This window comes from Microcebus murinus, chromosome 19 (assembly GCF_040939455.1).
Source record: "Microcebus murinus isolate Inina chromosome 19, M.murinus_Inina_mat1.0, whole genome shotgun sequence".
NCBI lineage: Eukaryota > Metazoa > Chordata > Mammalia > Primates > Cheirogaleidae > Microcebus > Microcebus murinus.
Window position 1 is genome coordinate 2,737,637 of NC_134122.1, and position 16,780 is coordinate 2,754,416.

At 40.8% G+C, this 16,780-nt stretch overlaps 1 protein-coding gene across 2 annotated transcripts; it reads right to left on the reverse strand.

The window, feature by feature from the left end:
• Positions 1 to 2,841: 2,841 nt before the first annotated feature.
• Positions 2,842 to 16,780, reverse strand: ZNF200 (zinc finger protein 200). Of its 2 annotated transcripts, none has more exons than XM_012743872.3 (5): positions 16,317 to 16,780; positions 15,174 to 15,504; positions 14,458 to 14,549; positions 14,057 to 14,180; positions 2,842 to 4,193 (listed from the first exon to the last, which is right to left on the reverse strand). In XM_012743872.3, exons 2-5 carry the CDS (start codon positions 15,421 to 15,423, stop codon positions 3,478 to 3,480), a joined length of 1,182 nt encoding a protein of 393 aa, XP_012599326.1. In that variant the 5' UTR covers positions 15,424 to 15,504; positions 16,317 to 16,780; the 3' UTR covers positions 2,842 to 3,477. The 2 variants fall into 2 exon arrangements, with proteins under 2 accessions (XP_012599326.1, XP_012599323.1); XM_012743869.3 differs by having other exon boundaries at positions 2,842 to 4,196.

A 16,780-nucleotide genomic window follows, 5' to 3' on the forward strand; every position in this document is an offset into this window, starting at 1 on the left:
AGCAAGACCCCGTCTCTATTATAAATAGAAAGAAATTAATTGGCTAACTAATATATATAGAAAAAATTGTCTGGGCATGGTGACACATGCCTGTAGTCCCAGCTATTCAGGAGGCTGAAGCAGGATTGCTTGAGCCCAGGAGTTTGAGGTTTCTATGAACTGGGCTGACACCATGGCACTCACTCTAGCCTGGGCAACAAAGCGAGACTCTGTCTCAAAAAAATATATATATTATGATTTTTAAATGACATTTGTCCTACATAGAAGACAAATTGCTGGGTCAAAGGATAATGATGTCTTTTAACATTCTTGTCGCAGTGTGGTGACAGCTGTTGTCATCCCTCTTTGGCCAAGTTAGACATTTGCACACAAACAAATCTCTGCTTGTTGCACGCACCTAAAATGGTATCTTTTGCTTTCAATTTATAACTCTTAGATTACGAGTGAGCTTGAACATACTTTCATATGTCTTCTAGCCACTCCTGCTTCCTTATCTAATAATGGTCTGCTCCTGTCTTGTTATTGGGTCCTCCTCCTCCAGCTCATCCTTCTGGTCTGAGTGTTTTCAATGCCACTTGCCCAGAGCCCTCTAGGGAAATCCCACCTGGTCACACTCTTTCGATCTTAGAGCTTGTCTCATTTGTAGCCACATAGGAGACTTTCTGGACCTCTGTCCTCCACCAACCCCCCGTGCCTTGCAGGAATCTCCGTGGGTTGTGTGTGCCTAGTGCTGCCTTTTTAGGGTACATTTTCGATTTGTAGTTGCTATGGGAATTGGATCTTGGGTCCTTCATATTGTCTAACTCTTGCTGCTTTATTGGAAAACTATTCAATTTTTCTTTTTTTCCTGGGCTCTTATTGAGCACTTACTTGTCCGACGGCTTCCCAGGGGCTCCGCACTGCTCCCAGGCAGGGGCGCTACCCTCCTGCCTCGCCTACTCTGCCACTGGGCTCAGCGGGTGTGGAAATCCAGCGGCCTTGGCCCTGCCATCTGAGGACGGCAGGTGCTGGACTGGCTGGCCACCATGACCCGGGGTGCCTCTCCTCATGGGAGTGGCCTTGGGTTGTGGCAGCGTCACCCACCCATACTTTTTGAAAAATGCACCTTAGAGACAGCCACAGGCACACCACATGAGGACTATCAAACACCCAACCCTTGGGCAGGGGACAGGGCTCTTCGCCTGGGGACCCCACTCTCTCCAGTCACTGCCCAGTGGCCGCTGTGTCTTTGTTTTCTGGGTGCGCAGGAGGGTCCTTGACATGTGATAACAGCGTAGCAACCCAGCACAATGTCACCGCAGGAATCCTGTCCTAGCACTGGCCCTGGTGTTCCTGTCTAGTGTGTTGGCTAGACTTTCAAAGAACAAGTGAATAAGGTGTTGGCAGCCAGTTTTGTCCCTAGTTTTTGGGTACTGTGGCTTGCAATACAAAGTTTTTTTTTTTTTTTTGAGACAGAGTCTCACTTTCTTGCACAGGCTAGAATGAGTGCCGTGGCGTCAGCCTGGCTCACAGCAACCTCAATCTCCTGGGCTCAGCGATCCTACTGCCTCAGCCTCCCGAGTAGCTGGGACTACAGGCATGCGCCACCATGTCCGGCTAATTTTTTTTGTATATATATTTTTAGTTAGTCAATTAATTTCTTTCTATATTTTGGTAGAGACGGGGTCTTGCTCAGGCTGGTTTTGAACTCCTGACCTCGAGCAATCCACCCGCCTCGGCCTCCCAGAGTGCTAGGATTACAGGCGTGAGCCACCGCGCCCGGCCACAAAGTTTTTTAAAGGACAGTTTTTTTGTGTGGCCTTTAAGAGTTGTATGGGTTGTTTTTAAATCATGATTCTGGACTAAATTGTACCATAAAATTTCCTTCTTTTCAGAATGCTTTCTGCCAAACCAATAAGCTCTAGAATTACATGTTAAAAAAATAAGGAAAAAAACAAAAGAGATTTAATAGGCAGAAGGAAAGAAACAAAACTATTATTTGTAGATGATATAATTTTACCACAAACAAAACTAAATGAAGAAATTATTGGAAATTAAAAAATAACCTGCCTATGTTAAGAGCAATAACCAACTCTAAAAATATAATGGAAAAAAACTATGTACAATAATAAAATGGTATAGGACGTAAGTGAAAATGAAGATAATTAGGAAAATTCACTCAGAATTATAATACTCTAATAAATGGAAAGACATGTTTCTGGATGGGAAACAAAATATGTAAAGTTAATTTTTCCGAAATAGTTTATAGGATTAACCCACTCCAACATTCCAATCAAAATACTTTGGGAAACCTAAAACAAGAAAAATTGATCGAGAATCCCTAAATCACGCCACAGGATTGATTCCATAAAAGCACTGCTGGCCTTGCCTCTAGGCAGAGTACAGGAGGGTCTGGGGATCAGGATGCCAAAGACAACAAATATCCACTACAATGAAGACACTTGGAATCCTGTCTCTTAAAGGACGTGATCTAACCACTAGAGACCTTGTGAGGTAGTGACCACCTCACTGCCAAAGGTCTGATGACTCTGTAAGGGGAGACTGAAGCATATGGTGTAGGTTATTGACCAGACATGGATGCAAGCCAACTTTTTCCTGCCTGTAGGTCTGCCCCTCCTCTCCAGGCTCTTTGGGTTTCCTTCCCAGCACATGAGATCCAGGCTCAACAGAGGGACAAGATTGTGAAGAGCTTTTCTAGTAGTGGGGCTGGATGGGCCAAACTTCCTTCTACAAGGGAGAGGCATGACACAGTCGTTTGAGAAATTAACAGCTGAACAAAACAGTAAGAACAGCAGACACCTTTAAATTATGTTGTGGAAAGGATTTCTGTAAAGCAGTCAATTTTCACCACAAATTGCAAATGTTATTGAAATTTATCATTAGGTTAGATCACATAGGAATAAAAGTGAGACATTCAATTGCTGTAGTTTTCCTGTATTCTAAAGTAAACAATTCCTTTCAACACTCAAGACTTAACAGGTGTTCTAAGAGGGTTATATGAATTGCTATCAGAAGCTGTTGGCTTAACAAATCAGTAGTTTGGTTTTTTCAGGCAAACACAGTTACAGATAAGGACCTTTGATTACTTTTCAAGTATGAATTCCCATGGAGGAAGGGGAAATGGATATACTTTCAATAGACATGAGTCACTCTGTTCAGCTTGCAAGTAAACAGACTCCACGCTCATATTAAAAGTCTTTTTTGGGATAGGGATCTGTGATCTATACATTCTCGTGCTTCACAAAAGATAGTTCCTTAGTTCAAAAAGCCTAGATGCTAACTGAGGTATAGCCCTTAAAGATGTTTCCTTCCCTGTGAATTTTCTAACAAGTTGAGGTTTCAGCCAAGATTGGTATTTATCCAATTTTGGCAATAATGAGGTTTTCACATGTCTGTATCTTTTTAGGCAGCCTGGGAATTCAGAATTCCTTATGAAACTTTTCATGTCCAGATAGGACCATAAGACGTGTCCTAACATCATTTCTGCTTTCGAGTCTTACATGCTGAGTGGGTTTTCTCATGCCGGGTACAGTTTGACAACCGACCAAATCTTCTCCCACATTTTTTGCAACCATATGGCCTCTCAGCCTCATGACTCTGCAGATGAAGCACAAATTCTTCATTTTGGGGGAAGGTTTTCCCACATTCTGGACACTTAAATATCTTCTCCCTTATGTGGATTCCTTCATGGCGACTCCGATGAGAATTTTGACGAAAGTTTTTCCCACACTGAGAACAGGAATAAGGTTTCTCTCCTGTATGGATTCGCTCATGTTTATTGAGGTTTGTTTTATGATTGAAGCTTCTCCCACAGTGACTACAGTCATATGGTTTTTCTCCAGTATGAGTCCTCTGGTGGGAAATAAGGTAAGAACTTTCATTAAATTGTTTCCCACACAATGGACAAGTATACCATCTCCTTGTTCTCCGATTTTGAGTAAGTGCAATAACATTGATGTCCACATATTTTGAGAGTTCCTCTAGTGGGGTATCATTTTCAATGGTAACTAAAAGATTTCTCATTTTCCTTTTCTTTGGAACAGATGTATTTAGTTTTTCTTCTTCCTGGCAATCTGGAGGTTGCTCAGAGACCAAGGAACAATCCATTTCATCACAATCTAAAGACTTTTCTTTACTCTCTTCATTCTCCACTAGTTCCTTAAGTTCATCACTCCCAGGATTACTGTCATTGACTGCTGAAACAAAGAGAGAATTTAATAAATTTTGAGGGATATGACAACACCAGGCAGGAAAAAACAAGTCAGATTTCTCACGACACAAAAACCTTGAAAGTCAGAAATCCGAGTACTGGTGGATACCGTCATCAACATTCTTTCATTCTTACTGAAGGTGGGATACATGATTCATAAATCTTTCCATTCCCTACCATGCAAAAGCATACAATCCTCTTCTCACTTGAAAAAAAAAAAGTGGGATTGCACTGAAAGACTTCAAATGTTTGTTCTCCATAGGTACCAATTACTCAACAAGTGCATATTGTGTAGAGCACTCAGCTAAGGACTAGGGGATAAAGAACATAAATCATAAAGGACACTATTCATTGTCTTTAGGAGCCTAGTAACTGAATGGCAAGATGAACTGCTTACAGGTTTTTATGATATTAAATAATATTATAATCATTGAATAATATTGTAGTATCCTATACAATGAAAAACTAGAAACAATTCAAATGACCAAAATTAAAGAAGGTATAGCATATTCACACAAAAGATTATTTGACCATTAAAGAGATCACCACAACTGATAAAAGTCAGGAGTGTTTTTCTTTGGGGAAAAGGATGAGTAGTGACTGGGCAGGAGGCACAAGAGGGATTTCTGGGGTACTAGGAATAGCCACTTTTGGGTGGTAGTTAGAGAAGTGCATATATTTTGTGAAAATCTGGGCTGTCTACTCATGATTAATAGGCTTTTCTCTTTCACAAAATAATTTTTTTAAAGTATATGAAATAATAGATTATGAAAAGTAGGTAACAAAGTGAAAATCAAGTATCCTGTGAACATACCTGTGTGACAAGGGACCCTTCAACTCGAACAATTGATTGAGAATAAAGGAAAGGTTTCAAATCAACTACTCAGACATGGGGCTGATCCTGAAGCTGAAATGTGAATCTCTGTGGGATTTAGCAGTTTCACACCAATAGATTTTTCTTTTATATTATTTCTTTAAATCATTTCCTTTGGATAATGAAAATGCTGGGTCAAAAGATATGTCAATTTTTATCCCAGCTTTTTTTTTTTTTGAGACAGAGTCTTGCTTTGTTGCCTAGGCTAGAGTGAGTGCCGTGGCGTCAGCCTAGCTCACAGCAACCTCAAACTCCTGGGCTCAAGCAATCCTCCTGCCTCAGCCTCCCAAGTAGCTGGGACTACAGGCATGCGCCACCATGCCCGGCTAATTTTTTCTATATATATTAGTTGGCCAATTAATTTCTTTCTATTTATAGTAGAGACGGGGTCTCACTCTTGCTCAGGCTGGTTTCGAACTCCCGACCTCGAGCGATCCGCCCGCCTCGGCCTCCCAGAGAGCTAGGATTACAGGCGTGAGCCACCGAGCCCGGCCTATCCCAGCTTTTGATATGAACTTCCACACTGCTTTCCACAGATATAGCAATTTCAACACAACCACCAACATGTGAATATCAATTTTACCTACTCTTGCCAGCATTAAATTTAGAAATATTTAATTGATATAAATGGTTTCTCATTGTAGTTTTAGCCTGCATTTTGATGATGCAAAATAATTTATCTATTGGGTTAAGAGATATAAATTTTATATATTACAGATGTTAATCTCTTTGTCAATCACTTTTTTTCTTTCTTTTTTTTAAATTTTTATATTTTTAGTAGAGACGGGATCTCACCCTTGTTCAGGCTGGTCTTGAACTGCTGACCTCAAGAAATCCTCCCACCTCAGCCTCCCAGAGTGCTAGGATTATAGGCATGAGCCAACCATGCCTAGCCTTGTCAATCATTATTGATTCAAATAATAGTGTGGTTTTTTTCTTATTTTTGAGACAGAGTCTGGCTTTGTTGCCCAGGCTAGAGTACCATGGCATCAGCCAAGCTCACAGCAACCTCAAACTCCTGAGCTCAAGCAATCCTCCTGTCTCAGCCTCCAAAGTAGCTGGGACTACAGGCATGTGCCACCATGCCCGGCTAATTTTTTCTATATATTTCTAGCTGACCAATTTCTTTCTATTTTTGGTAGAGATGGGATCTTGCTCTTGCTCAGGCTGGTCTCAAACTCCTGAGCTCAAACAATCCTCCTGCCTTGGCCTCCCACAGTGCTAAGATTACAGGCATGAGCCACCACGTCCGGACAATAGTTTTTAATTGAAGTCTTCCTCTTTAACTCCACAACTTAAAACCAGAAAAAAAAAAAATCAGTCTTTTAGGATCTGACAAAGTTCTGCTATTTTTTGGCCATTCTTCTACACCTTATTTTTATAGTTTATAATAGTCTCATTTTCACCTTGTTTTGAAAGGTTTATATTAGCCTTATACACAATTGGGCTATATTTTGGCTATGTTTCACTAGTACGACAATTTTAGTTATAGGGTTATAACATGTCTAGTTTTATAAGACCAGCCAAAATATTTCCATCTTTTCAAAAAATTTTAAGTCTTACTGCATTTACAGTATAAATAAATTTAAAGGATACCAATATCTTTATATGACTTTAGTTTTCCCATTTAGAACTCTGTCTCTCCATTATTTAAAAATCTTTTAGGCCAGGCATGGTAGCTCACACCTGTAAACCTAGCACTTTGGGAGGCTGAAGTGGGAGGACCACATCAAAGCCAGGAGTATGAGACCAGTCTGGGCAATACAGCAAGACCTCATCTCTACAAAATACAGAAAAATTACCCAGACATGGTAGTGTACACCTATAGTCCCAGCTACTTAGGAGGCTGAAATAGGAGGATCACTTAAGCTTAGGAGTTTGAGGTTGCTGTGAGCTAGGCTGATGCCACTGCACTCTAGCCCAGGCAACAAAGCGAAACCTTGTCTCAAATAAACAAATAAATAAAAATCTTCTTTTACATTTACCAATAAAATATTTTCCCCCCATCATCCAGAAAGCTAACAAAAAAATCTCTTGTTAACTCCTCTACTTATTGTCACTCTAAATGAGAACTTTCACTATTTTGTATTTATTTATGAATGCTATTGATATATATTTATTCCCTGTTTACTTTACAACTATTAGATATAGGCCAGGCACGGTGGCTCACGCCTGTAATCGTAGCACTCTGGGAGGTCAAGGCGGGCAGAATGGTCGAGGTCAAGAGTTCGAAACCAGCCTGAGCAAGAGTGAGACCCCATCTCTACTATAAATACAAAGAAATTAATTGGCCAAATAATATATAGAGAAAAAAATTAGCCGGGCATGGTGGCACATGCCTGTAGTCCCAGCTACCCGGGAGGCTGAGGCAGTAGGATTGCTTGAGCCCAGGAGTTTGAGGTTGCTGTGAGCTAGGCTGACACCGTGGCACTCACTCTAGCCTGGGCAACAAAGCGAGACTCTGTCTCAAAAAAAAAAAAACAAAAAACTATTAGATATAGTAATATTTTAGTGATCCCTTTAGATTTCCTAAATACAAATATTTTAGTCCCCTCCCTTTCTAAAATTTATTGGTCTTCATCCCCTTTTATTTTATTGCTTTAGGAAATTTAGTTAATGATATTGCTAGTGGTACTAGGTTTCTTCATTTTGTTCTCAGTTTTAAGAAATTACCAACAGTATTTTATAAGTTATAAATGTTAGGTTACATTGATTTTAAAGAACTAAATATTTGTTTTAAGGAGAATTCACTAAAACTCATATTTCTCATTTTCCTGCAAGTGTCAATGAATATATTTTACATTCCTTTAGTGTACTAATCTTTAAAATTAAAATTTTAATAGCTAATGCATTTGTATGACTCAAAATCAAAACATGGGACAATATATACTGAGATGCCTTACTCCAACACCTGTTCCCATCCATTCTATTCATTCTACTTTTTATAGTTTTTACAAGTTTCTTTTTATTATTCTGTTGTCTTTTTAGGTGATACCTTTTCTTGCCCTTTCTTATATAAAAGGTAAGGTAGCATACTAGGTATATTTCAACTACTTGCTTTTTCTAATCATAATATGCCAGTGCATAGATTTATCATGGTATGATGCATGGACACACCATATTCAACCAGTCTCCTACAGACACACACTTGGAAGGTTTCCAACCTTGTGTTTTTACCACATGAACAATACCACAGTGAATATCTTTGTTTGTACATCATTTTGAATGTGTTCTGTTGCTGTATATGCCAGTAAAATTCCCAAAAATGGAACTGCTGGATCAAAGGTCAGATACATTTGTAGCCTAAGTAGTTACAAATTCACACACACAGGGACAGTAACATTTTGCATTCCCACCAGGAATACAGCTTTTCCCAACAACCTCACCATCAATGTGTTTTCAATTTCTATAAATCTGACACATGCAGAAAATGTTAACTCAGTAGAGGTTTATTTAATAATATGCATTTCTGGCCGGGCGCAGTGGCTCACGCCTGTAATCCTAGCTCTCTGGGAGGCCGAGGCGGGCAGATTGCTCGAGGTCGGGAGTTCGAAACCAGCCTGAGCAAGAGCGAGACCCCCGTCTCTACTATAAATAGAAAGAAACTAATTGGCCAACTAATATATATAGAAAAAATTAGCCGGGCATGGTGGCGCATGCCTGTAGTCCCAGCTACTTGGGAGGCTGAGACAGAAGGATCGCTTGAGCCCAGGAGTTTGAGGTTGCTGTGAGCTAGGCTGATGCCACGGCACTCACTCTAGCCTAGGCAACAAAGCGAGACTCTGTCTCAAAAAATAATAATAATAATAATAATATGCATTCCTAACTGAGTAGAACTGGACATCTTTTCACCTTTAAAGGTAATTTGTCTTAGTGAATTTATTGTAGTCTTTCTTTTCCCTATTTCTAAGAGATGTTTATAAATTAGGAAGATTAGGCTTCTGCCTGATATGAGTTGCAAACATTTCCCCAATTTATTGTATTTATTTGTTTATAAATTTCTTTCTTATTTTGGCATGTATAAGTTTTTAATTTTTATGTATTTTAATCTATCATCAATCTTTTCTTTCAAGGCTTCTGGGCTTTTGAGTCTTAATTATAAATAAAACCCTTCCTATCCCATGGTTTTAAAGGAATTCACCCATATTTTCTAATTGTGCTTTTATGTTTGTTTTAAACATTTAAAATCTCTGATCCATTTGGAGTTCTTCTTGGTATACAAAGTAAAGTACCAATTCACCAATGGCTACTCAGTTGTCTCAATATCTTTTATCAAAAAGTCCCTCTTGGCAGGGCGCGGTGGCTCATGCCTGTAATACTAGCACTCTGGGAGGCCGAGGCGGGAGGATCGCTCAAGGTCAGGAGTTGGAAACCAGCATGAGCAAGAGCAAGACCCCCGTCTCTACTATAAATAGAAAGAAATTAATTGGCTAACTAATATATATACAAAAAATTAGCCAGGCATGGTGGCGCATGCCTGTAGTCCCAGCCACTCGGGAAGCTGAGGCAGGAGGATTGCTTGAGCCCAGGAGTTTGAGGTTGCTGTGAGCTAGGCTGATGCCACGGTACTCTCTAGCCTGGGCAACAAAGTGAGACTCTGTCTCAAAAAAAAAAAGTCCTTCTTTACCTTGATGACTTAATATGCCCACGTTATCACATATTAAATACTCGTGTGTGTTTCAAACTATTTCTGGACTTTTTATTCCATCCCATTGGTCGATCTGTTCTCATGCTGTTTTAATTAAGGACGCTTTCTAGGCTGCTTGCAGACATGGCAGAGTGAATTCCTCTCCTGCCCACAATGCTCTTCCTTTTCAATTTTCCTGGTTAATTGTTTGTATTTGTTTTTTCAACAGAATTTGAAATCAGTTGTCTAGTTTCAGGGGAAAAATCCTGCTAATATTGTTAGAGGAATTTCATCAAATTCATAAATACACTTGGGGACACATTACTCCTTTTTATGATGTTAAGTCTTCCTAGCCAAGAACATGGTATTTCTTTGCATTCATTCAAATCTACTTTTGGGTCTTTTAGAAGTGTTTATAAAATCCCATCGCCTTACTGAATATGAATACTCTTATTATTTGTAAGTTTTCAGACTTCTCCAGGGTTTTCCAGCTACATAATTATAGCATATGTAATAGAGGCAGTTCTATCTTTCTCTCAAATCCTTATATGTTTAATTTATCATTTAATTTCACTGGCTAATACCTGAAACATAGTACTAAACAGTAGTAGTAACAGCGGGCTTCATCGTTGTATTCCTAATTTTAGTGGGAATACCTCCCAGTGCTTCCCATTAAAGAAATACTTTTAATGCTGGCTGAAAGGATAAGTACCCTATTCAGGAAGTATCCACTAATTACTATTTTGTTAAATGTTTTTATGGAGAAGAGGTCTGAATTTTATCAAACACCTGTTCAGTAACTATGAAAATAATCAAAGGATTTTTCTCCTTTTCATTATAAGATATAATTAATAGTTTTCTGCTATTTTCTCTATTCTTAACAGTTCAAGCTAAGTTAGTAAGTTATTTTTGCATTACTAGAATAAATTTCATTTGCTCAAATCCCTCATGTAAAATGATGTAATATCTGCATATAACCTGCACACAACCTACCATATACTTTACGTTACCTCTAGATTACTTATAGTAGCTAATATAATGCAAATGCTATATAAATAGTATCATACTGCATTATTTAGAGAATGACAAAAAAAAGTCTGTACATATTCAGTAAAGATGCAACCATCTATCTTTTTTTTAATATTTTCAATCCATGGTTGGTTATGGAACCCATGTATGTGGAGGGTTGACCAGATACTGTTTTCTAAAAAAATTATACAATTTTATTCCCCCCCCGCCCTTTGACCAAGGTTAAGTTTTAAAATTTCCAGGTAGAAGGAACTTTTATTTTCTGATTTCATTAGTAATTTCCAGTTGTACTACATTGTGGTACTATCATATTATTTTACTCTATGAAATCTATTCAGTCTTTCTTTTTTTTTTTTTTTTAATTCGGTCTTTCTTTGTTACATAGAATTTAGTTAATTTTCATCAATCTTGAAAAGGTATATTCTCCTATCACATCAGAGAGCAGTTTTAAGAACTATCTCACTGAGAATCTGTTTAATCTGCCCCCCCCACACAATTTGAAAAAGTACTTCCCCAAAAACAAGATATGCAATGGCCAATGAAAAATAAACTTGTAGAAAGTTACTCAACATCATTACTCATAAGTGAAATTTTAATCATGCTGTCACTTCAAATTTTCTATACAGTTGCAATGTAAAGTCTCACAGTACCATGTATTGAACAATATTGACAACAACTGAGACTTTCATTACATGTTTGGTTGAATGTAAACATGTTCCACATTCCGGTAAACTACTGGTAATGTTTGTTTACTGAAGCAAAATCTATGCTAACCCTATTTATCTTTATGTGGTTCACTTGGACTGAGACACATATTCTCTGTTCTCCTATGTTAAGGACTCTTCTTTGATTTTTTTTTTTTCGAGACAGAGTCTCACTATGTTGCCCAGGCTACAGTGCCGTGGCTGTCAGCCTAGCTCACAGCAACCTCAATCTCCTAGGCTCAAGCAATCCTTCTGCCTCAGCCTCCCGAGTAGCTGGGACTACAGGCATGCACTACTATGCCCGGCTAATTTATATATATAAAATATATATATATATATATATATACACACACACATATATATATATATATATATATACATATATATATATATATATTTTTTAGTTGTCCAGATAGTTTCTTTCTATTTTTAGTAGAGATGGGGTCTCACTCTTGCTCAGGCTGGTCTTCTTTGATTCTTGTCTCCACTATATTCAATCCCTTATACTTTTCCCTTTACAAAAACTGATGTTGGCCGGGCGCTGTGGCTCACGCCTGTAATCCTAGCTCTTGGGAGGCCGAGGCGGGCGGATTGCTCAAGGTCAGGAGTTCAAAACCAGCCTGAGCAAGAGCGAGACCCCGTCTCTACTATAAATAGAAACAAATTAATTGGCCAACTGATATATATATAAAAAAAAAAAAAAATTAGCCGGGCATGGTGGCGCATGCCTGTAGTCCCAGCTACCCGGGAGGCTGAGGCAGAAGGATCACTCGAGCCCAGGAGTTTGAGGTTGCTGTGAGCTAGGCTGACGCCACGGCACTCACTCTAGCCTGGGCAACAAAGCGAGACTCTGTCTCAAAAAAAAAACAAAAAAAAAAAACTGATGTTAACTATTTCAATAATCACCTGGAAAGCTGATGACTTCCAAATCTCTACATACTTACACCTGAGCTCTAGTCCCCAATTTCCAAATATTCAGACAATAACTTCATTTTATTTCCTATCATGGATTCAATCTCAGCTAAAATCAAATCCACCTTCTTCCAAGGTCTGCTCTTGGATCCAAATTCTGCTCCAACCTTTGTGATAGCTCTTTATACTTATAAAAAAATTTCACCTTGCTTATCTTTTTATGTGAATGACTTGTCTTACAACAAACCAGATTTGAAGATCATGAAAGGAAGGAATGGAGTAGTATGTATATTTATAACCTGATGAATATCAATTCCAGAACCCAACACTGCCTGATGAAGAAATAAGCAGCATTTATGAAATGTTGGTAAATGACTCTAAGCTTAAGCCATCAGCTTCAGGGTATGGGTGGAGGAAGCAGGGAGTGTAGGGTAAGGATTGGGTCTCAGGGCCCCAAAGTACATGGCCAAAGTGTTCCTTGAGCTGGCAACATACCCACAGCCAGACACCAAAAATAAATGCTAGCTTTGCCCAAGACACAGGAAAAAGTTAGTGTAATAAATATGATCTTACAGTTTTCTCTAAAATAATATTACATAAAGCAATCTGTGAGAAATTAACTAGGCTCATTATGTACCACTACCCCTGACCATACAGTATAACATAGCTAAGAGCTGAACACTCATAATGGATTTTTATCACCCCAGGCAACTCCGAAAACCTACTTTCTGCTCAACTTCAGCCTCAGAAGCAAACAGCACTGAAGGTAAAGGAAAAAGTATTAGGCACTCAGTAAAGACATTTGTGAGGGCATCTACTTCTAGGTAGCAGCACATTTCTAGGGAAAAGGTAAAGCATGTTTAGGCAGATTATAGAGAGACTGCTGCCAGATCAGTTCATATTTAGCAGTGGGGACACTTGTCTACCATTATTGGGAAATGAGAACAATGAAGAATGCCCACTCACCAACCATATAGAGAATTCAAATACAAAATTGTGAGAAATGCTCCAGCAGACAGCATAGTTCTGCCATCACTGCAAATTCTGATGTTAGATTCCATGAATCCAAATCCCTGCTCCTCTACGTATAGCTGTGTGACCTTTAACAAATTTCTTAACCCCTCTGTGTCTCAGTTCTGTCACTTGTAAAACAGTAGTAATTCCTATATCCCACAATAGTATTGTGAGAAGTATGTGGGATAATAAAGGGAGTGTACTTGGACTAATGCATAGGAAGTAATAGCAAATAAGGGCTTGTTAAGTGTTAGACATTATTTTCATCATAGTGGGATATATTTTCACTTATACTACTAGGTTTCACATCTACTAACATCAAAAAAAATGAGGAGGTACTTAAAAGAATTACTCATGTGTCCAATGAAAACACTAATTCAAAATATATCTGTTGTGAGAACAGGATCCAAAAAGTCGGTTCAGAACAGTTTGCCTACATTTTCTGTTTGTAGGTCTTTCTTACCAAGAGAAGTCCCCGCGCCCCTCACTTCCCCCAAAATATAAGGGAAATGGCCACCTACAGCTGGAGCTCTATGGCTAGGCTCTGCCACGTGGGATAAAACAAAAATAAAACAAGTATGTGCATGTATGCTTAGCATGTGTGAATAGTGCCTCAAAAGCTCAAGAAATGAAGGACAGTTTTCCTACAGCATACAACCTGAACAACAAAGGACCTGATTTCTTACCCAGTAATGTCATCTCCCCAACGTCACTGTCTTCCTTCTCTGAGGTAGACTGTTGAGCAGGATCCAGGCTCACACATTCTTCTTGGGAGTGAAATACATTCAAATCCTCAAAGACCGCCAACTCCTGAAAGACCAAAAGGCCCCTTTCCTCTCAGTAACTGAGTTTCCTTGACAGCCCTGTTGGTAAGAAAGACTGACACACAAAGATTATGGAAAAGTATGCCAAAAGGGATCTATAAATCCCACATAAGTGCAGTGCATACAGAACAGCCAGGCTGAGAGGAGCCAGAGGAAAAGTACAAGAAAAATGCTCAAGGAGACCGACTCCTAAGATTGTGTTTTCATACACGAACTGGCCAATCAGGGAAGGTGATGCATTCAGTGAATACGACTCAACCCACCTCAAGGTCAGCTTTCAAACACAGAGAAGGTGTCTCCTGTTGCTGCTGGACTCCTTCTCTGGGCAGAAGCTTCACTAAAGGATGAGGATGCACTGTGGAGAGAGGAAGCTGTAGTTAGTGAAAAACTCCATAACTCTAATACAGAGACTGTACCCATACCTTGAGGCTGAGCTGTCCTTACTCTTTTGGCAGACAACTCATGGTCCTTTCTGCTCCTGTGAGCCCTGACAGAATTCAAGCTATAAATCCTAGGATCTCAAACCTATATGAGGTCTCTTCATTATAAAAAGGAGGAGTCCCCAAAGAATCTTTCAAAATTTCCCCCACAGTGCTCCTGAGGTGGAGATGGGAGGAAGGCAAGGAGTGAAGATGCCCAGAGCAAGTAGAAAATTTCTAAAATCTGACAAACTGAAATCAACTTGATCATTCATCTTATTTCTCTATCCTAAAAAGATATTTCCCCCAGAATGTTTGGGTAAAATTGACACTACAGAAAGACACACACGATTATTCTATGGCCTTACACATATCCAGTATATCACTCAGGCTCCAGCTTGAGAAAAAAGTACTTCCTCTTTCTAGCATGTCAACTTATTAAATTAACTCCTTTCTCAATAAACACCATCCTAACTTGAATTCATTACTAACATGGAAGCCCATCTCAGCCCCTACTTCCACCCCTTTCTTTTCTAGTGCAACAAGCACATGCTTCTCACCTCTGTTCTGAAGGCTTGAGCTCACATCCTTCATAATAACCAAAGTCTCCTTGACTTTCTGACTGGGCTGGGCCAGGCTTGGCTTAGGTAAGAAGGTGAGGAAGTGCTCCAGAACTAGCTGGTGGATGGTCTTGGGCCCACTAGTGGCATCTCGAAGTAGGTCCTGGCCCAGCTTAGAATCTGGTGGAACTCTTAGTATAAAGGACTGCTTTGGCTTTGGAGGCATAGGAACCACTTTTGCAGTCATCATGCCTTGCAACCAAAGACCACACTGGTTTCTGGGGGCTTCCGGAGCCACCTCTTACTGAAGGAAATCTGCCAAATAGCCAAGCTGCAAACAGAGAAACCATAGATTACCCACAAGATCAAGCAGGACATGACTACACTCCAATATGTGGCCTGGGTAGTAGTGAGACCACAGGAGATCTAAACGAGCAGGGAAAGACAGCTGGAGTAGAGATAAAACAACTGAAACGCAAGGTCCCCGAACAGGATACTCTTAAGAGGGCTGAAAGACAGACCCTGAGAATGAAAACCAAAGGCTGCCCAAACCTCAAGGGCCAACAGAAGGAAGCAAAGGCAGCAGGCAGAAGATCGAGGGCCAGTCTCCTGAGAAATACGAAGTGCAAACTCCACTCGGTAAAGGAGTTTAACTTATGCTTGTGAAAGAGCAATGAGTTAAAAGAAAAATCTGGGGTCCAATTCTGAGGACATCTGCTTAGAAGCTGGTTGGTCATTGAATCTGACCCTATTGCACCCCTCAGACCAGAACTCTGTCAGGTGTCCTTCGGGGGTGCGGTTGACGACTCTCCAAGGGAGCAAACACAAGGCCGCATGAGGTGACCACACGTGACCTCCTTAAAGCCCTGTTGAGAACGGCAGGGGTCATCCCACGAGGGCCCACTGGGCCAGGCCTACTCTGGGGCCTCTCCCCCAGGCCAAGGGGGCACCTTTATCACAAAGCCCATCCGGTAGCACTAACCGGGGCGTGCGCCAGACTACCTACCTGGCCTTGCTCCCCCAGTAACCGACTACGCTCCGCTCTCCCCAGAAGCTGCCTCAGCCACGATCCCACCCTCGCGAAGCCCCTCACCTCTTTGGGCTTCTACCCCCCCAGAGCCTTCCTTGGGACGGCTCACATACCCAGGCTCCGGGAGAGACCGGAAAGCTAGATGCCAGAGGCCAAGCCCTCCCCTCACACTTCGGTGTGTCCCCACGGACCGCCGGCAACTATTCGTGCGCGCCGCCGCCAGTTGAGGAGGACGACCCTGACGCGGTGCCTTCTGGGAGGCCGGGTGCCTCCGCAGCCGTGGCGTCACGACCGGTGCCTTGTTTCCGGTGCGGAAGCCTGGTCTCCCCGCTCAGAGCGAGCAGTCTCCTTTTAAGAGAGCGAGGCTCGTGGCTGGCCGGCGAAGTTCTCAGGGGCGGAGAGAAGCCAAGCCGGCGGCAGCCGCGCCCTCTCTGTGGCTGTGCCTGGGAGACAGAAAGCAGTAAGCTGGCTGCAGTCCTCCACGACGCACTGGCACCACTCCAAGTGCGGCCACCCTAACTCCATGGCCTGCTGGGAAATGTAGTTCAGCTCCAAACAGCCAATGGGAGGCCGTCAG